At 37.8% G+C, this 21,360-nt stretch overlaps 1 protein-coding gene and 2 long non-coding RNA genes across 3 annotated transcripts in view; 1 reads left to right on the forward strand and 2 right to left on the reverse strand.

The window, feature by feature from the left end:
• Nucleotides 1-2,891: 2,891 nt before the first annotated feature.
• LOC141362973 (uncharacterized) overlaps nucleotides 2,892-21,360 on the reverse strand; it is a 42,287-nt gene continuing 23,818 nt past the window's right edge. Inside the window, exons 4-11 of the mRNA XM_073865299.1 lie at nucleotides 20,140-20,442; nucleotides 10,728-11,024; nucleotides 10,326-10,364; nucleotides 9,520-9,816; nucleotides 6,727-6,771; nucleotides 6,079-6,375; nucleotides 5,862-5,900; nucleotides 2,892-3,154 (exon numbers count right to left, since the gene is read on the reverse strand). Of these exons, the coding sequence (XP_073721400.1) occupies nucleotides 3,099-3,154; nucleotides 5,862-5,900; nucleotides 6,079-6,375; nucleotides 6,727-6,771; nucleotides 9,520-9,816; nucleotides 10,326-10,364; nucleotides 10,728-11,024; nucleotides 20,140-20,442 (1,373 nt within the window). The 3' untranslated portion in view covers nucleotides 2,892-3,098. The remainder of the gene's footprint in view (nucleotides 3,155-5,861; nucleotides 5,901-6,078; nucleotides 6,376-6,726; nucleotides 6,772-9,519; nucleotides 9,817-10,325; nucleotides 10,365-10,727; nucleotides 11,025-20,139; nucleotides 20,443-21,360) is intronic.
• Nucleotides 13,129-14,235, reverse strand: LOC129443997 (uncharacterized). The gene is made up of 5 exons (XR_012368501.1): nucleotides 14,007-14,235; nucleotides 13,849-13,902; nucleotides 13,661-13,751; nucleotides 13,468-13,586; nucleotides 13,129-13,384 (listed from the first exon to the last, which is right to left on the reverse strand). It is a non-coding gene; the product is annotated as an uncharacterized lncRNA (long non-coding RNA).
• On the forward strand, nucleotides 14,631-16,304 carry LOC129447579 (uncharacterized). The gene is made up of 3 exons (XR_012368503.1): nucleotides 14,631-15,108; nucleotides 15,444-15,499; nucleotides 15,999-16,304. It is a non-coding gene; the product is annotated as an uncharacterized lncRNA (long non-coding RNA).

The following is a 21,360-nucleotide window of genomic DNA, read 5'->3' on the forward strand; positions in this document are numbered from 1 at the left end:
ATTATATTGAAAAGTAAACCTTATCATTACTACAGAGAAAGTTACATTTCTGTTGAGCATCCCCACAGGCTCATGTGGCTCATTATTCAACTCTTTTGTCTCTCAGCTGTCAATCACTGATTATTCAGGAGCTTTCCCGCCTCCACGCATACAGCCTTTCCCAAGCAAAAGTGTCTTAGAAATTGTTAATCAAAATTTTGCTTTATGTGAATGAGTAGGCCATATGATTTTCACATCATTTTGAAGAAAAAACTCTAGACTACTAGATCCTGTTTTGAAAAGTCTTAGGAAAACATGTTTAGAATGAGTTTTGTGGAGTTATATCAGTGACTTAAAAATTTAGCTTTTTCAAAAACCACGCATAAACATTTTCTCTCTCAAAAATACAAACATGTACATACATGTTGATTATATGATATTGTAGCCCAGTTTGTGATGAACACAGTGTTATGAGACTTTTGCCATTAATATGTTTTTAAGCAACTGAAAAAAGCACAAATGTCAGTGCATGTCAAAACTTCCCCAGGGCCGTAAAAACCCCTTAGACCCCAGAGGGTTAATGTTTTAAATGATGTCTAAATCATATCTGTATGTGAAAAATCAGCAGAGTTATCTAAGTCTCTTTGCGGAGTGATTGAAAAATAAAGAGTTTGCGGCGCCCGCAGTCGACCCCAGAGTGTTAAAAAATGGCTGCTGACAACATCTTAATTGACTAAATTAAAACTGAATTAAAACTGAATTAAAACAGACTTATTCAAAAAACAAATACCTAAAAGTACATTAACATGATAAGAAATAACTAATATAACATTAAGAAAATAACTTAAAACATTGTTTGGGGGAATTTATTTAAAGTGTACCATTACTTATCTTAAGTTTCATTTGTTTACATGAAAAGGGAGTGGTTAGGCAGGGATATACTGCAGCAAGCCACCAGGGGGCAGAAAAAGCTTTGACTTTGCACCCCTGATTTTAACAACAGATTCCTTTAATCTTAAGGGCTCGTTATAGTTGTGTGTAGGTCCTACGGCGTAGCCGCGACGGCATAGGTTCCGCGTCGGTTTTCATTTATACTTGTGTGTCATTGTCCACGTCGACGTGCAAACACACGCGCAGACTGCTGGTAGGCAGTATCCACGCATGTAACCACAGTAAAAGCACGACCGTCAAAGAAGCAGCAGCTTGGCAAGTTTAACCCACAAACGAAGAAGAAACAGCAACTTGTTGTGTATGATTTGAGACGACCAGCAATGATGGAAGTAAATAAACAGCGACTTTTGTTGCAGTTTGAGTTAAATCACTCCTCAACTTGGCTCATCTTTGTTTTCACCGTCGCAAACGGAAATACCTATGATGCAGTTTTTTTTACCTGACGGGAGGGGTTCTGGTGGACCAATCACAGCGCTTGCGTTCCACGTAGAACTGACACGCTGTTCAAATTTTCATCCTATTTTCATCGATGAACGTTAAATTAATACATACAAGCATACAATAATAAACAATGATGCATGCATGTTCACCCGCTTCTTTCTTGCTGTTTTGGGGAGAAAATATTCACCGGCTTCAAGGAGTCTGGTCTTTTTGGTATTTGACTAAACTAAAAACTATTTATACCTTGAATTGCTTTTATATTAGTTTTTATTATAAGTTGTAGATTGTAAATTGTTGTAAATTTATTATAAGTTGTAGAGTTCCATAAAAGTTTTCACAACACTGATAACCAGGCTCGTAATGATTTTCTAATCCTCTGATTTTTTCTAATTTAAAGATTAAATTCACAACACAATTAGAGTAGAATTATTTTTATTTGACAAAAATCCACAATAGCCTGTAAACTTAATAATATCACAATGCGCACACACACACACACACACACACACACACACACACGTATGTCTATACAGATTTTTGTATCACTTTATTTGCAAGAATATCTCAAGAATAAGAATAAAAATATTAGATTAAAATGGTATTTTCTATTCTGTTTTGCTTTTTTACATCCATATTGATGTGGGTCAGCAAGGAATTTTCCATTTCCATTTATAAATATACAAAGAACAAACGATCACTTTCAATTATTATTAAGCCCTAAAAGCATTAATATATGCATTTTATTAATACAAGTTGATAAATTAATTTATTGAATTTAATTGAATACAGAATCACAGAGCCAAAAACACTCCATCCATACGTTTTATGCATAAATATGCACTATATACAGCCATCACGTTTAATAGCTTCTCTAATTACACAATAACGGATTAATCTGCATTAAAGGTGCTCTGAGCGAATTCACACGTTTTAGACCATAAAACATTTTTTGTTACATACAGAAATCATCTCCTCACTATCTGCTTGCTGCCTGTACGCTGATCAAACTGTAAAAAACGCAATCTCTGTAAACAGCCCAGCCTCCACAAACTTCAATATAAACACAGTGGCCAAACCTACACCACGAAACAAAACAAAGTGTTCCAGCCAATAAACGCCAAGAAGGATTTGGGGGTGGGGGTTGGGCGCGTTCATGAAAGGGAGGGGGATCGGGAGGAGTTAGCTATGCTCCGTTTGTTTGAAAACAGTTCAAACATCAACAAAAAGTGACGTCACACAGATTCGTGTATAGAGCGCCTTTAAGAAAACAAAATTTACCATTAAAAGGCTGTTCGTGATTTGTTATAATGTTATACATTTCTCAATCCGAAGGCTGAAGTCTCCGAAGGGTCACATTTCTAGGCTGCATATGTACAAAGACTATTAACATTAAAATTAAATTTAAAATATTGATTATTATTCTTAGTTAATCGTAATTTGTTGTAACATGATTATGACTTGCGAATGTAATGCTCAGTTAACTTAAATAAACCAGGCTTGATGACGTATGCGACCTTCTGGGTCCTTCAGAACCTGGCAAATGCTCATGGGCTAGTTGGTTAAATAACGTTACCCCCAAAAAGATTTTTGTTTATACAAAACTAAATTTAAGGATTGTTTCTCGACAAACCCACAGTATACAGTCAGATTTTGGAATCCAAATGTTGACAGGTATGCTGTAGATGTTGATGATGTTACACTGCTGATGATGAGGATCTAACTGCTGCTTATTTTAGTAAAGGCATCTTAACCGCCACTGATTCATCACTGACATCTACTGAATCTGTCAGGAAACACAAATTAAATCAGGGATAAGAGAAAGAGAAAAGAAAGAAAGAAAGAAAAAAGAGAAAGAAAGTTGTGTATTAATGGAGAACAAGACTGACAAAATAATGTCAACAATTGACCATCAAAATATTTAGATATTACATTTGCAAATCTGTTAAAACAATGAGCGTCATCAATAGGACAGTCATTTTTTTTAATATGTAAAACTTATTCTGATGCGTTTTAGCTTCTCTTTTAAAAGGTTGGTCAGCTGTCAAATCTATTTTTAAAATAATTCTTAATTCGTGAGTCGAAGAGATTTATAGATTGAGAGGTGTACTTAATCTCGTCAATTAAAAGAAAACGCTTCCCTGTCAATGACGAGTTTTTACAGCAATCCATATTTACAATGTGTATGTTTTAAGGATCGCTCTGAATCTGATCTCTATCAAAAGTCCTTCACAAAAATGCAATTATCTCAGCTTTTTGCTCAAAATTTGGTATTTTTAAGGAAACATACCCGTATTTGAGAGGTGATAAAAATGTAAAAAATGAAGGTAGGATGAAACATTTTGTTTGTTTAAAAGCAAATGGTCTATTCTTTCATTTGATATATTGGATGTTTATATATTTAAAGAAGAACGTTTTCTGGAAGGCATTAAACTTATATGAAAATCCTACAAAATGCTGGCAACTTTTTTTTTATTCTGGCAGGGAAAGAGTTCAACTTGATGAGATTAGTTTTTGTGCACTTACAGTCGTATGCAAAATTTTAGGAACCAACAAAATGTTGATCCAGGATCACTTTAGGGCTGCAACTAACGATTATTTTAATAATCGATTAATCTGTCGATTCGTTTTTCGATTAATCGATGAATCGGATAAAAAAACAGAAAAAGCATTAATTTCCAACCCCTTATTCAAAACAGAACTAAAATCTTTAGAAATTGCACAAACATGTTGCTCCTTGAACATTCCTGAGCTGTTACAATAATAATAAAATAAAATAAAAATGTACTAACACAAAAAAATACACATGTATGCTTTACATCTGCCAAATATATAGACTTTTTATGATGCATTTCCCATCAAGAAGCCTCTCTTGGTGGGATCAAAAAGATAGTATACGAGTACACTCTTAAAAATAAAGGTACAAAAGTTGTCACTGGACAGTACTCTTTCAAAAAGGTACACCTTTGTACCCAAAAAGTGCATATTAATACTTCAAAAGTACATATTGCCAGTTCAAAGATACATATTTGTACCTAGATGGACTTTTTATAAAGGGTACTGCCCCAGTGACAGCTTTCTACCTTTATATTTGAATTCATGTGTTTTCTCTGATCAGATAGCTATCTCATTTGTTAAAACTGTTCCATTTACATTTGGCCACATACATGCGTCTTGTGAAAATGGAAAATGCGTCTTCTACTCCCGCGCAAAATGCAAATACACCATTCATTACTTCGCCTTAAAAAAATGTAAGACGATGTTTATCCAACAAATGGCGGCACTTACTGTATGTTGGGTCGGGCACGTGCGTCTCCTTGCTCGGCATGAGCTGGAGCGCGCAGGAAAGAGCAGCAGGAGAGTGACGTCGCGATGATTTTACGTACAGGTCCATGACAGGGAAAAGCGTTCATACAACTCTCTCTCAAAGTTTTATTTCATTGTTTAATATCAGTGGAGTTTGTCATTGGAGTTTTTTATTCGTTCTAGAAACTTTTTTACCCGCTGTCGTCGGTCCATAAAGCATAAGCGTGTCATCTTTGTTTGTTTACCTCTTTGCCGGCTAACTTCCAGGTGACGCGCTTACGTTTGGGATGAGTAAAAACTGACATCTACGTTTTTTTTTCATCTTTTCCCCGCCGCCCTGTCTTTTCTCCACCCTGTCTATGAGGCGCCGGACTCTGCAAGCAACAGTGCACGAGAGAAGACCGACGCTGCGTCCCAAACCGCATACTTCCATACTAAATAGTAGGCAAAAAGCACTACTTCTCGTACTCTTTGCCTACTATATAGTATAGAAATATGCTGTTTGGGCGCAGCACGAGTGTGTTCACTCCGCTCCGCGCTTAACTGAAGTGTTTCTTTTTTCTTTTTTAAATTAAACGTTTCTGCGTCACGCGACACGACGAATCGATAATGAAATTCGTTGCCAACTTTTTTAGTAATCGATTTTTATCGATTTAATCGATTCGTTGTTGCAGCCCTAGATCACATCCTACTTGATGAAATCACGTTCACCACATGGGTGATGCAATAACCAAGAAGAAAAAACATTATTTTACTTTATAACTTAATTAATAAATCATGATCACATTTTACAAATTTCCTTTAATGTAAATCTAATAAAAATGTCATTTTTCATGTATATTCTTTCTGCCAATGCAAATTTTTAAAACACTTTATTTTCTACTGCTTAAAATCATAAATCAAAAAATTATATTTTACCGTCAACAAAATGAAAATAATCTACACTTGTCTTTCAATTCCTCCAGAAAACAGTGTGAGTTTACATTTATTCAGACAGAAATCTTTTGAATTGTGAAATTGGGACAAATAATGCACAGTGTCACTTTGTGGCAGCACAGCATGAAAATTTGAAATTCATGTAGTATTTTAATTTTAATAAAAAACAGGATACCCCCTGACCTCAATGTTTATAGGTCAGGGACCACCCCAGCCCCCCCCCCCCCCCCCAAATCAAACACTGCTCTTACCTGATTTCTGCCGGATCTGAAAGTCTCCTTGAGCGTTGGCTGTTAAAAACAAAAATCACCCAATCAGTTAACAGAGTTACTTTGTGAAGGATCATTGTCGTACAATTTCTGATTTCCACTAGCTGTATTTACATTTGTTTTATTTAGTAATGTAAAAATGCTTTTTACTGTTTTAGTAAATGCTGATATAAGATGAAGTGAATTATTATTGAGTTACCATTAACATCAACTTTAAATATTATGTATGCGATTTTTCCATCAGCTTTGGTCAGCTGAAATGTATAATCTCCTTTATCTGTCTGACTGATATCTCTGATGGTGAGATCTCCAGTCTCTGGGTTCATATCCAGTCTGCGTCTGAATCTCTCATCATCTGTATATGAAGTCTTGTTCCTGTCTCCATTCATTCCAGTTACAAGAGTGCTTTTATCTTCTGACGTCCACTCCACCTCATCACCATGTTGTATTTTAACTTCAGTAAGTATAGTGACAGATCTTCCCTTCTTAGCTCGCACTGTTTCAAACAGCAAATTCATGAAAACAAACAGAAAACATAATTTAGGAAAACTACCCAGATAGCAATCACCCAAAATAAATATCACAGCCTCATCTGGGTACTGTGAGTCCACAGCTCACCCTTTTCTTTAAAAGCACATAAATAAGCTTCAACATAGCCAACACAGGACAAATATGTCATTGTCTGAATCAACATATATAGAGACAAATGCTTTTTGCACTAAAACAATCAATTTGTAGGTCAGCTGTCAAATCTATTTTTAAAATTTTAAAATTAATTCAGAAACTTAATTCAGAAGGATTTGTTAGTCAGAAAGATTCAGAGATTGACAGGTGTACTGAATCTTACCCGAGTTCTGCCGGTTCAGAATGTTTCCCTCAACTTTGGCTGGTACTGTAAAACAAACATCATCCAGTCAGTTCAAACAGTTACTTTGTGCCTATCAAAAGTAGTCCAAGGAAGAAAAATGGAGAACCGGTAAGTGGTTCGAGAAAGTGAATGCTGGTTCTAAAAGAAAGGTCCAGTGGAGTCCATTCTGTGGTGTTTTGGTAGCAAAAGGAGGACCTACAGTACACAATAACAGGCAGGTGGTCATAATGTTAATGACGCCCTGTTGCACAAGTATTTAACAAGCAGCAGGTGCAAATCAAATCAGCTTTTTTGCTTCGAAAGTCGGCAGATCATCTGCACGTGAGAAGCTCTCTCCTGCTTGGAAGTTCTCTGCTTGCCTGAAGTTGGTTGAGCAAACAGCACTGCAGCGGAGGCTTGCATTTTTTCCATCTCTTTCTAAGTTTTGAACTTTGAAGAGTTTGAATGTGTGCGTTGCCACTTCGCTGTGTGCCTCATCAAAATGAGTAATTTCCTTAAAAAGAGCAGCACGAGTTGGTTGTCTTTTTAAAGACGGTCGTTCACTCGTGTCACGGCACAGAGTGTCTTTTTAGAGATGTCATTTTGTCTTTGTTCTCTAGTTCTGGATGCGGCAAGTATGTTGGTCCCCAGGATGGCCACGATCACTCGTGCCTGGGTATAGAGCATGCAGACGCTGCATTAATGGAGGGCACGTGTTCCGTCTGCGAGAACATGACCCTCTTGGATTTGAGGAGAAGGGTTTCATACCTCCGGGAACGTCACCCCCTCCCTTCAGTTGCCGAGCCCTATTAAAGACCCGGTCATGGAAAATCCTGTATTCCTCCAAGAACCACCATCGTCCTCCTCTTCTATCGTCAGTGGGTGTGTCGAGCGACTTGGGACCCTCACAATGGAGTTTCACCTGCCCAGCCTCCCATCAGCGGAGCCAGGTGTGTGTTACATCACACAACACTTCTGTCGGTGTGGTCAAAAAGCATGCATCAGCGATCACCTCTGCTTGCCGCGGGGACACCGGTCGCCCCTTTAACCCCTCTTGTTTGGTATCTTGGGTCTTGGCAACAGCTTCCCAGCCCATCATTTTGGCTTTTACGCAGGGTCTGTCTCGATTTTGCTTGACATCCACCCCAAATTCTCAGGCATTCCCTTCACCATGGTGAGAGCTGCCGGTGCGCACATACTACGTGCAGAGATCACTGTCCCAAGGACACGATCTAGCTGGTCTCTCCAGCTGAGATGAGGTCAGGGTTTTACAGCATTGCTGATAGTTACAACAGCACGTTGTGTAACTAAGCAGACGACCCAGTGTTTCTCCTTGGAGATTGTAATAACTGTGAGCTATCTGGGTTCCTGCTGAATCTAAAACAGTGTGTGACATGTTTGACGAGGCTAAATAGAATCTTAGATAAATGTTATGGAAATGTTGAAGGTGCTTTTGTAAGAAGGTCAGAACCAGTAATTTTCATATAAACACAGGATTGCAAGTAAATGTAAATAGAGTAGAAAGAAGCTTTAAACTAATCACATCAGATCATTTAATGGAAAATGGATAGAAAAGATGGATCTGTCTAAAGAAATATTAAGCACTGTCAATCTCAGACACATAGGAGCAGCAGAGCCGGCGCCAGACCATAACTGACAGGGGGGCACGCAATTAGCAACAATAACTTGCAAAACAAGGCAAGGTAAAACAACAAATACAGTGCAAGCACACACTTATATAACTGTTACAGACTGTCAGCTCATTACAGACTCGTTACAGACTGTCACTGCGCTTGCGCTTTGCTCGACGCAACAACAAACTGCCCTCGCGCGGCGCAAGCCATTGAAATGAATGGGTTTCATAGCGCAGCCCAGCGCACATCACGTCCTAAGTAAAAGCCGTTATGAAAGCCTCTTTACCATAACAGTCTATAGCCACACTTCACATTTAAGCTTACGTAAAATAAAACAACGCTAACTTACCTTTAAAAAAGCTGAAGCCGGCGTGTATGAACATTAAACTGCCTTAAAACAGTGTCCTGTAGATTTGAAAATTCCACCTCAACCTCTAATCTCAGAGTTTGAGCCAATCGGTGTTTGGATGAAGTCAGATGGAGCAGGCGGTGCTGGTTTGTTTTTAAATGTTCTAATATCCATATTTTACACGATCCATAAAATGCAGCGAAAAAACACGTTGCTAGTATCAAGTCACAAATATGCTAAAGCCTAATGACGCATGAAACCCGGCAATACAACCAATGAGAGAAACTGGTCTATTTTAATTTAAGAAAACCTATATCAACTATATTTTCCTCATTTGATTACATTAAAAGTCATGAAACATTCAATGTTTAATTTATTTTAATTATTCTTGATATATATTAATCAAAAACTGTGTAGGGGGGCACAACAACCTGTTTGGGGGGGCACGACCCGCGAATGCCCCCCCTTGACGCCGGCCCTGGGGAGCAGACACGAATAAATGTGTTTTGGTCTCACATTACTGCTTAAATTAGTTCATGCTGGACAAGGGTTTTCAAGCTTTGACACTTGCATGGATAAAATGTAATAAAAAAATGTGGTAATACTAAATCTGTCTTTATTATAGTGTTTGTCTTTGAAAATTAAATCCTTAGTTCATCTGTTTAGCCTGGATTGCTACAACAGTAATTCAATATTCAATTATGTTTGATGCACTGACAAATAAATAATGTAAAGCAACACTGTATGAATACATTGAATACATATTTTGGTTTTAAAGATTTAGCATACAGGAAGTGTTGAGTTACTCACCGAATACATCAACTTTAAATAGTATATATTTGATTTTTTCATCAGTGTTTATCAACTGTAATGTATAAACTCCTTTATCTTGCTCTGTGATATCTGTGATGATGAGATCTCCAGTCTGAGCGTTCATCTTCAGTCTGTCTCTGAATCTCTCAACATCTGTATATAAAGTTGTGCTGTCGTCTCCATTCATTCCAGTTACAAGAGTGCTTTTATCTTCTGAAGTCCACTTCATCTTATCACGTTCTTGTATTTTAACTTTAGTGTGTAAAGTGACACATGTTCCCTGCATAGCTTGCACTGTATCAGGCAGCAAACACACATAAACACAAACAGAAATCATCATTCAGAAAACTTGGAAAACTGATTGATTCAGGAGAAATAATTGGTCAGTGGCAATGTACTCGGATAACAACCACCCGAAATTGATATCACGGCCTCGTTCTTCGGGTACTGTGAGTTGCAGTTTAATGCATACAAATAAATAATTTGATATCAATCTGTATAATTCATTTATTTTTATTTAAAAATGACTGAACCAAATGTTCATCTAAGGGTAAGGTTGTGAATTGCAATTGACGGCTAAGTCCACAGCTCACCCTTCTCTTTTAAAGTACATAGTGAAGATACAATATCTGATGCAGGACAATGATCTCGTTTTCTGAGTCCACGTATATAGAGGCAAATAGTTTCTGTCATTTTGTAGGTCAGCTGTCAAATCTATTTTTAAAATCATTCCTAAATATTAATTCATTTTGATTTCTGAGTCATAGAGATTACAAGATTGACAGGTACTTAATTAATCTTACCTGAGATCGGCTGGATCTGATTGTTTCCTTGAGCTTTGGCTGTTAAAATTAGAATAGGAAGTTTGGTTGTAGTATGATAGATGGTAAATATAAATTACATGTTTATATACAAGAATTGTAGGTTTATATACTGTATCATTCCTGATTTCTTCCGTTGGTTTGGGTGTAAGGTATGTGTTTTGTTGAAGTTGTAGATTGGACAGCCTTGTGTTTTTGGTGTTTGTTGTAATATGGAAATTGGTCTATTTCAAATGGGTTTTAGTAGTTCAGTGTGCCCCCCCTCCCTTTTATGTCCAGTGCTGTCAAATAGTGGAGAAACTACGCCACATTTTAATACGTTCTAAGGAGAATGTTGATATAAGATGAAGTGAATGATTATATCAGAAGTGTTGAGTTACTCACCACTGACATCAACATTGAATATTCTGTGTGTGATTTTTCCATCAGCTTTGAACAGCTTTAGTGTATAAACTCCTTCATCTGTCTGTCTGGGATCTGTGATGGTGAGATCTCCAGTCTTAGCGTTCATCTTCAGTCTGTCTCTGAATCTCTCATCATCTGTATATGAAGTCTTGCTGTCGTCTCCATTCATTCCAGTTACAAGAGTGCTTTTATCTTTTGAGGTCCACTCCACCTCATCACCTTCTTCTATTTTAACTTTAGTTTGTAGAGTAACAGATCCTCCCTTCATAGCTTGCACTGTTTCAATTAACAAACACACATGAAAACAAACATAAAACATCATTCAGGAATGCTTGATTCTGATTGGCCAGTGGTGATATTCCAAATAGGATCACGGATAACAACAGCCTGAATTTAACACAATAACACGTAATAATTCAGGTGTCACAAACTTTAAATTTGACCATAAATGAAAATTGGAAGGGTCTGGGTTTACAAAACGTCCTGATCATTCTATAAGGATTTATTCTGTGATAACAACTGGATGATTGTATTTTATAATTCCTTACAATAACTGAAGCCATTTTCTTTTCAGATACATCCATCTACTCACCATAGAAAGCAAGATTAAATTTTCTCTCTTTGTTCCCACTGCTGGTTTTCATCTGTACTTTATATTCTCCAGTGTGTTCAGTTCTGAATTTTCGGATGGTGAGATCTCCGGTCTGATGTTTTACCTCCAGTCTGTCTTTAAATCTCTCATCAATATAGTCATATAGTGTAGATTCATAAGTGCCTCCAATGTATTGAGCTATACGCATATCTTCAAACGTCCAAAGTATCTCATCATATCTCTGGATTCTTGTAACACAAGTGTCCAAAGTGACAAATTCCCCCATCTTTCCTGTTCTGACTCTTGCTTCATTTATAACAGCAGCACATAGATGAAAAAACAAAGATCAACATCAGATAAAGTCCATGTGTGTAGAACATACAGTTTATATTTACTACATCATTCATAGGATTTTACTCATCAGTTTAAATACAAAGACAAGATCTGCTGTCTGACACAGCTGATAGAAACTTTCTATTAAGTACAGTCTCATGTCTAAGTTCATTGACTGAAAAACATAAATCCCCATCAGGCTCAGGATATAAAGGATGACAAGATCAGTTTAATTTGTGTTTTTTCTTTATACATACTGACCCAGATTATGATCACATTTTTGTAAATCTGATGCACTGTGTAGATTTTAATACAGTATATAGCACTTTTCCCAGTTGTTTAATTGGGAACATTTTAAAAAGCAGCTTTACATTAATAAAAACAAGAGACTTGAGTAGTGGGCAAACTTGAGTGAGCAAGTAGAAAAAATATCATATACTATTGTAACATCAAGCCATTCATGGGAGCCCTCACCCAAATGCTAACAGAATATGCGCTAAAGGAGTTAATTGGACTCTAGATGGCGAGGGGGTCAGCTTTAATATCTGGTGGATTGAGAGGGGTATGGACTTAAGGAAAGATCCTGGGTAGCTGCTTACGATATCTTAGATCCTTCACTCATCGAGGAGTTCCAACGAGCCAGACCTGACCATCCAGCACCCACTGCATGAAAAGTGGGATTTTCGTCCCCGTAAGCGCCTGTAGGCTCCCGAAAATCTCCCTAATTTTCGGCAGCTTTCCTCAATTTACAGGCAGCGAGCGTCGCGTTCGTCTGTGTCACAAATTGTCGTAAACGAACCATGACGCAGGTGGAGAGCCCCGCGGGGGTACGATGCCTCTAATTAGCATATGAATGGCAGCGAAACCTCTGCCGGCCAGGTAGAGCGTCTCTAGTCTAATTAGCATGTGAATAGCAGCGAGTAACTGCCCACTTGAATGTACTCACTCAGTATTGGCTGAAGCCACTACTTTTAAACAAGTAAAATCTCCCGTGAATGGTTGGCAGATCACTTCAAACCAATCACAAGGGATTTTTCTTGTTTAAAAGAAGTGGCTTCAGCCAATACCGAGTGAGTAAATTCAAGTCGGGCCGTTACTCTAAAGAGGGGGGTTATTGGGCACCCTGGCTCATTATAAATGTAAACCCCAATAATAATAATAATAATAAATATTTAATTTATGTGATATTATTTTTTTATATAATAATGTCATTGTGCTATGTACTTCATTATTCACACCATCAAGAAATATAAGAGAAAACAAAGAGGTTTATTTATAAACACACAGCTGTTTATTCAAAGAAAGAGCTTTAATTAGAAACACACAACTATGTACAAAGCAGCATAATGCCTCTTATGTTGTCCAAACACGTCAAAAAGTGCCTAAGACGTTCGGGAAAGATCCCTAAAAATCTTTTTCAAAGTTATCAAGTGTTGAAAAAAGAAAAAGAAAAAAACTCAAAAACGTTGTAAAAAAGTCGCTTTTGCAGGCATATATGGTGAGTTCCCCTGTACTTTGGTATCGCCTCTAATCTGAATTGCAGCGTGGCACAGAGCTCGGAGAGTTCCAGGCTGCGAGAGGGCGGTGGCCGCACAATCCATCCAGACACCCCGTCAACAATGCCGTCTTCATCAGACATGAGATCTATGGTGGCGCACTTTCAAATGTCCATCTCACCCTCAGCCAGCACACTTCGTCTCGCTTCCAGCAACTGTAATATAATCAATAAAGACAATAAGTGACCAGAAAAATACTCACATTGACAAAAAACCGATCTAATATAATAAATCTTACCCTTTTTCTTCTGGATCGACTCCGAGCTAAACTTTTCGCATTTTCCGCCCGCGATGCGAGTTCAGGTTGTTTGTATCTGAAGCTCCGGCGAACCGACTCATAATACGTCTTACAGGCAGCTGGAAAACAATTAAATGAGACTGGTATTAATAAACAGAGTCACGGTACAATTAAACAAGAAATTAGGAAAAACAATGTCGTCATTCTCAGCAGTTAAATGTGGACTTGCTAAAATAGCCCCAACCAAATAGGAGGTCACGGCTTCGTTATGAGGCGACGTTAGTCTGTGAAAACAAAATGTGCGGGTTTAAGCTCGGATCTATTAACGTATCTATTTCCTTATACAAGAATAAAAGCATATTCTTTAAACCGTAACGTTACCTTTGTTCTGGTTCAAAACGCCTGCAGTGTGCCTCAGAGACGCCGTACAGCCTCCTAAAAAATTACAAGACAAAAACACCTCTAAGCAATAAAACACACAGCTTGGGCTTTTAGCTTGGGCTACTTAAAAATATGCTTTTACATAAAATTATTCTTACCGCAATCTTGGGATTGTGCACCCGTCTTCTCTTCTTGGAGAGTTACAAACACCAAACCAAACATCTTAATGTCCCTCTTGTACTGCTGTGTGAGCCGTGGCCATGACCTCGCACGCGATTGGACGAAGGCGAGAAGCCTGTCGGGCTCCTCCAATCAGACGCGAGGTTATTGATATAAGGAAAATCTTGTGAGACGTGCGCGCATGCGTATGATATAAACCATAGATATGTATATAAAGGCTAGATGGCTCAAGGCGGAGTCCCTAACGGCATCACCTGGCGGCCATCTTACGACAGGGCGCTCGCTCACTCGTAGCATTGAGTTTAATGGTGCAGGTACTTTTAAATGACCATAACTTGCTCAATTTTCTACCGATTTTCAAACGGTTTGGGTTTTTACAAACTTTATTAACGTGGCTATAATTCTGGATGCTTTAACATGTTTCATGAAGTTATTTTTTATTTGTAGTATAGGTATGCAGTGTCATAGGTACATCCTTGACGTTTATAACAAACCAAACCGTTTGAAAATCGGTAAAAAATTAAGCAAGTTATGGTCATTTAAAAGTACCTGCATCATTAAAACTTAATGCTACGAGTGAGCGAGCGCCCTGTCGTAAGATGGCCGCCAAAATGCGGACGTTGCACTCAATTGGCCAGCAGCGCGGACGAGCCATCTAGCCTTTATATACATATCTATGATATAAACAACAAACGCGATGTGCCGGGAGCTCTGTGTGATATCAACACAGTGTGCTGTCAGTTGAAAGATGGAAGTCCCCAGACTGAAGAAACGACCTTGGCGCTTCTGTGAACATTGCAACACTGAACTGTGTCATACACCACAGAAAGCGCTATTTCAAAAATGGAGTTTGGGAGAAAAAATCCAAAAGGACTACGTCAGGTCAGATAACGTACAGAGCCTGCTGCTATCCAGTCATGAACCCGCTGTGAGTGATGTCCTGTCATGTGTAAAGACCCGGAGGATAACTTTACTGGAGTTAGAGAGATTGGTGAAAGTGAAAAGCAATCCGAGGACCCAGAAAAAAAGTGATTGAAGAATTTGAAGAAATGCACCCAGCGAATTGCAGTTAAGACAACGGTGAGCATAATTACATATTTTTATATAAGCTTGGCTTGCTTTACGTATGTTAACATTTTAAACAATACTAAAACATATCAGCAAGTAAATAAAATAAAATCAAATCAACAAGTTAAACAAAAACGTTTTGAGTATGCTATATCAAAAAGTAGCCATCCAGCATGTTTTATCCATTGTGGCAGCCCTTGCTCACAAAAAGGTTGGAGACCCCTGGTCTAGTTAAATGTGGTTGATTATCACTGTTGTTGTTATTTTAATAGTATAAATTAATTTATAATTAAATAGGAATATCGCGTTATAATGCATAACGGTATCTTCTGTTTGTTGTTTTTCAGACAAAACAGCAGATGACCAAAGCATTCATCTTTTCCTGGACATCTCCTGTTGTGTGGTAAGCATGAAATTACATTTGGATATACCAGTATAAAGTTCAGTACATGCTAATCCAGAGCTAAAATGGGAAAACCTAACATGTTTCACCCACATTATTGTTTTCCACTCTCAAATTTCTGTTAGTTTACTAATGAAAGCAACTAAAGTATAAACACACTTTATAAAGTATAAAAAAAACTAAAATGAAGTTGAAGTGGATGAAGTTCCCACAAAGTACTTAACTGGTTCATTGCACTAAGATAAAGCTAGCTGTTTGAGATGCACATGATCTTTTCCAACTACAGTTTTCAAATCTTTTCATACTCAAATGGCCATATTGATGAGAAATGACCATATTAATTATGTTCTTTTTAAATCTCAAATGACCATATTAACGATGGGGTTTTCAATCTCAAATGGCCATATTCATGATGGACTTTTCAATCTCTAATGGTCTAATGGTGGTGCTGAGTATGTGCATTGCATGTGTTTTAAATATGTCCTTTAAATTTCCATAGGATGACTATGTGGATGAAGAGGGGGAAATCCTTGCTGAGGAGCAGAGTGAAGCCTATCCTCACATACAAGATGGGGAGGAGCATGGAAGTGATCAGTCCAGAAGTGAAAAAAACAGAACACTTGTTGATGAAACTTTTGGCCATGATGAAATTGACTGGTATCCTCCGTGACGACTTCTTACAGTATGTGGTTTGTCCAAAATGTATGACAGTGTACATGCTTACTGAAACCTATGAGCTCAGACGGGATGGTACAAAGGTTTGCAGGACTTGTGGTCACATCCCGTTCTACAATCACCCAAAGCAGAGGTCTGCATTAAGGAAGAAATATGGCTCTGCCTTGCTAAGATAGGCTACATATTCGAGCGGTGAAGAGTATGTCCATCCAATATGTTCTTACTGTTACAAGAGTGTTGTGCAGTCTCTGGGAGGACTTGTTAAAAGACTTGGATTTGAAGAGAAATTAGATGAAAGGCGAAAGCGGGAACTGCCAAAGAGTGTGTTAGGAGATGTAAATGATGGACAAGTATGGCAGGATTACCAGTATGTGAATTCAATAAACTGTAGTCATGCCACTATGCACAGTATTTGAGCTGTGATGTAATTGCACAAGTTACCTTGCTTCATTCCCATCCGGACAGACATTTTGTTGTTTGACATGTTGTTTGATGGCGTTTGCATAGAATGCACAAATTGAGCCTGATTAAAACTCTGTTAAAACAATTAAAATTGTTGAAATAAATAGTTTGGTGTATCTTTTTTACCTAACATTGGTTATTGCTAATTACATACAGAGTAGTTAGTATACACTGTTAGCCTGGAGAAATTGAATCTACTTAAAGGGATAGTTTAAAAATTATTAGGAAAAAATATTTTGTAAGTATTGTGATAAATGGTGAAGAAAAGTTTGATAAATGATTGTCATTAAACTTAAAGTTGATTTTGAATTACTCTGTCCAACATCTCCACTTAGTAAACTGAGTTGAAAAAAATTATATTTTTAATTAATGTATAATTATAATTCTCTTAGTGTTATAAATGGTATTATAACACAAAACTCATGACTTAGTCAGTCATTAAATAAACTTGATTCTCCACTGAAACACAATACAATACAATGTGTTGTTTATGTCAATAAACACTGATCACCTGAACGGGGACTTTCATTTACAAAAATGGTAATTTATAATTTTAAACTAAACAACATGAATAATATTAGAGCATAAACCTCTATGACATTTTAACAAATATTTAAGTAGTTAAAGTTCTTATTAGTTCTTAATTCTGTAAAAAAGCTTAAATAATCATAATATTCTGAGACAAAGGATTATGGGTGTTCCTTACAACATGTACTGCTAAAGTTCATTCACTTGAATGTTTTAGTTTAATTAATTTTATACACTTAAAAGTTAAATGAACTAAGATTTTTTAAGTAAATGTCCATAACTCAAAATATTAAGTGATGTTTACATCATGAAGACAATGTGTTAACAGTGTAGCATACTTTAAAAATAAATAAATTCAAACTAAAATTTAAGAGTCTGTAATTTTGCTTTACTGATACCAAAGATTTTCTTAAAATCAAAGATTAAAACCTGTCAGAATGTTACCTGAGTAAAACTCCCCCAGCTGCTACCCTGATTTGCATTTGTATAGCTCACAGCATGTTCATTTACATGTTAAAGCCTCCCCTAGAATTAGGGGAAGGGGGGACAACTTCCAAGCAAGACCCACGTCAACTTCTGACAACTTACGGCAGTTTTCGGTGTTGGCTGCAAATTGTCGTGCGCAGTCGTAAACTTGGAGTTTCACAGCAATCTACAGTGCCACATTCTGACGAAAATTCCACTTTTCATGCAGTGACCACGATCAAGGGGACGTCCCTTTAGAGTGTCACGAGTCACTCATATTAATGAAAATTCTGAATGCCATGCCAGCAGAGGGATCCCTCACCCGAATGCTAACAGAATATGCACTAAACGAGTTAATTAGACTCTAGATGGCGAGGGGGTCAGCTTTTATATCTGATGGATTGGGAGGGGTATGGACTTAAGGAAAGATCCTGGGTAGCTGCTTACGATATCTTAGATCCTTCACTCATCGAGGAGTTCCAACGAGCCAGACCCGACCATCCAGCACCACAATCAAGGGGATGTCCCTTTAGAGCAGGGGTGGGCAACTCCTGGTCCTGAGGGCCAGTGTCCCTGCAGAGTTTAGCTCCAACCCTAATCAAACACAGCTGAAAAATCTAATTGAAGTCTTCAGGACTGTTTGGAAATGACATTCAGGTGTGTTCGATTAAGGTTAAAGCTAAACTCTGCAGGACTGTGGCCCTCGATGCCCATGTATGCTTTAGAGTGTCACGAGTCACTCTTATGGATGAAAATTCTGTAACGCCACGCCAGCAGAGGGATCCCTCACCCGAATGCTAACAGAATATGCACTAAAGGAGTTAATTAGACTCTAGATGGCAAGGGCGTCAGCTTTAATATCTGGGGGATTGGGAGGGGTATGGACTTGAGGAAAGATCCTTCTCATGATATCTTAGATCCTTTACTCATCGAGGAGTTCCAACGAGCCAGACCCGACCATCCAGCACCACAATCAAGGGGATGTCCCTTTAGAGTGTCACGAGTCACTCTTATGGATGAAAATTCTGTAACGCCACGCCAGCAGAGGGATCCCTCACCCGAATGCTAACAGAATATGCACTAAAGGAGTTAATTAGACTCTAGATGGCAAGGGTGTCAGCTTTAATATCTGGGGGATTGGGAGGGGTATGGACTTGAGGAAAGATCCTTCTCATGATATCTTAGATCCTTTACTCATCGAGGAGTTCCAACGAGCCAGACCCGACCATCCAGCACCACGATCAAGGGGATGTCCCTGTAGAGTGTCACGAGTCACTCCTATGGATGAAAATTCTGTAACGCCACGCCAGCAGAGGGATCCCTCACCCGAATGCTAACTGCCCGAAAAAAAACTCTCCCTTCCGGTTTCTTGATGCCCTATTTATACTCCTCCTTCTCTCCGTAATGTCCACTCTTCAATCGCCACCTTCGCTTTACACACCTGTTGTTGCCCAGAGTTACCGGAACTGGCTGCGTGTTTTACAGACAATGGTCCGGGTGGACTTATTTCCGTCATTTTAGGTTCCGCCATATAAGTCACTCCGTGACCTTATCCCTGTATACTGTTGTTTTGCCTACCTATGTGTTACCTCTGCCTGTTTCACGTTTATGCTGTTTGCCTATTGCTTTGGATTTGACTGCTTGGATTGTTTTTAAAAACGACTGCAAATGGATTCCGCTTCTTAAGCGTCCTTATTACAACTATAAGATTTATAAAAAAAAGGACTCTTACCTGAGTTCTGCTGCTTTAGAAAGTTTCCATAAACTTTGGCTGTTAAAACAAAAATCACCCAATTATTTAACATAGATCACATCACCAGAGCTGTCTAAACTATTGCACATGACAATATTCAATTTTACTATATAATGCTGATATAAGACTTATAAATTGTTATATCATAAGTGTTGAGTTACTCACCAATGACATCAACATTAAATATTCTGTATGTGATTTTTCCATCAGCTTTGGTTAGCTGTAGTGTATAAACTCCTTCATCTGTCTGTCTGATATATGTAATGGTAAGATCTCCAGTCTCAGGGTTCATCTTCAGTCTGTCTTTGAATCTCTCAACATCTTCAAATGTAGTCTCGCTGTCGTCTCCATTCATTCCAGTTACAAGTGTGGTTTTATCTTCTGAGGTCCACTCCACCTTATCACCTTGTTGTATTTTAACTTTAGTGGGTAGAGTAACAGATCCTCCCTTCATAGATTGCACTGTTTCATTCAGAAAACAGGTGAACGCATTAATACTTGATTCTGATTGGCCAGTGGTGATATTCTCAGATAACAACCACCTGAAATAAACACCACAGCCTCATCCAGGTACTGTTAGTAATCTTGACAGATGTAGTTTAATACATACATATAAATTCAATATAAATCTGTATAATTAATAAAGGACATTTTATTTACAAATGCATGTTCATCTTATGCATCTTGACTCAGGAAATGTGTTTTTCTGCCATGGGGGCTGCATTTCTTACAAACAAACTGAAACTTATCTACTCACCAGAGAAAGCGACATTGAATTTTCTATCTTTGGTGCCGCTGCTGTTCTTGATCTGTACTTTATATTCTCCACTGTTTTCAAGTCTGATGTTTCTGATGGTGAGATCTCCGGTTTGATAGTTAATTGCCAGTCTGTCTTTAAATCTCTCATCAGTTTTATATAATGTAGGTTTATCCGTGCCTCCAGTGTATTGAGCTATAGGCATGTCACCAAACATCCACAGTATCTCATCATCTCTCTGGATTTCAGCAACACAAGTGTCTAAAGTCACAGATTCCCCCACCTTTCCTGTTCTGATCCTCGCTTCATTTATAACAGCAGCACATAGATGAGAAAAACACAAAAGATCAACATCACATCAGATCAACCCATTATACTGGAGAACAATACAGATTAAATTTACAATAAAAATCGCACTGCATATCTAGAGAAGCCTGAAGAGTGTCTATAGCAGTTTCTGAGAAGAATTATAGGATATATCCCATACAGCAGACAACTCTGGGTCAAATCCGCATTGGAGCTGCCAACTTCAGCACAGATCTGGCCCAAATCCGTCTGCTGTCTGGGATCTGAGTAATACTTAAGCAATATCGCTCGAGTAGGAGTGTGATAGGTCTATATCATCACAGCCAGTATTGCATTTAAAAAAAAAAGAAAACTAGAAAAAAAACTGAGTTATTTTAAAAGTTATTTTAAAAGCCACTTTGTTTTGGAACTTCTTTCTTCCACCACGGATTTGAAGGCCAGATTGACAGGTAACCCTTTCGGCTGTGTCATTATGTTTGTCATTATAACTCAATAGACAGAATAGTCATTTCTTAATTTTACAGTTTCTTGGTCACAAAGTGTAGTTTTAAGATTAGTTCAGTCAAGAATATAGAATATATACTATATGAATATAGTATTTATTTGGTGTCATGAAACTTTTACTTGTTTTTTTATTCATATTTAGTGTCTGTTGTGGTGTTATTTGTTTGGAAGAGGAAGGAAGTTAATAAAACTATATTTATATACTACTGCTTTTCCATTTAATCTTAACACTTTACGAGCACTCGCTTTATTACTGGACTTTGCTCTTGTCAGTACTGTATAAAAGTTTTTGAGATGTTTTTTGCATGCTGCTTAAATATATCAGTGGGGATATCTCATAAGGTGTTTTAAAGCAACACCAAAGAGTTTTGGCTCTTTGCCCCCCTACAGGTTAGAAGCGTAATTGCCATT

The sequence above is a fragment of the Misgurnus anguillicaudatus genome, unplaced genomic scaffold, assembly GCF_027580225.2.
Source record: "Misgurnus anguillicaudatus unplaced genomic scaffold, ASM2758022v2 HiC_scaffold_31, whole genome shotgun sequence".
Classification (NCBI taxonomy): Eukaryota; Metazoa; Chordata; class Actinopteri; order Cypriniformes; family Cobitidae; genus Misgurnus; species Misgurnus anguillicaudatus.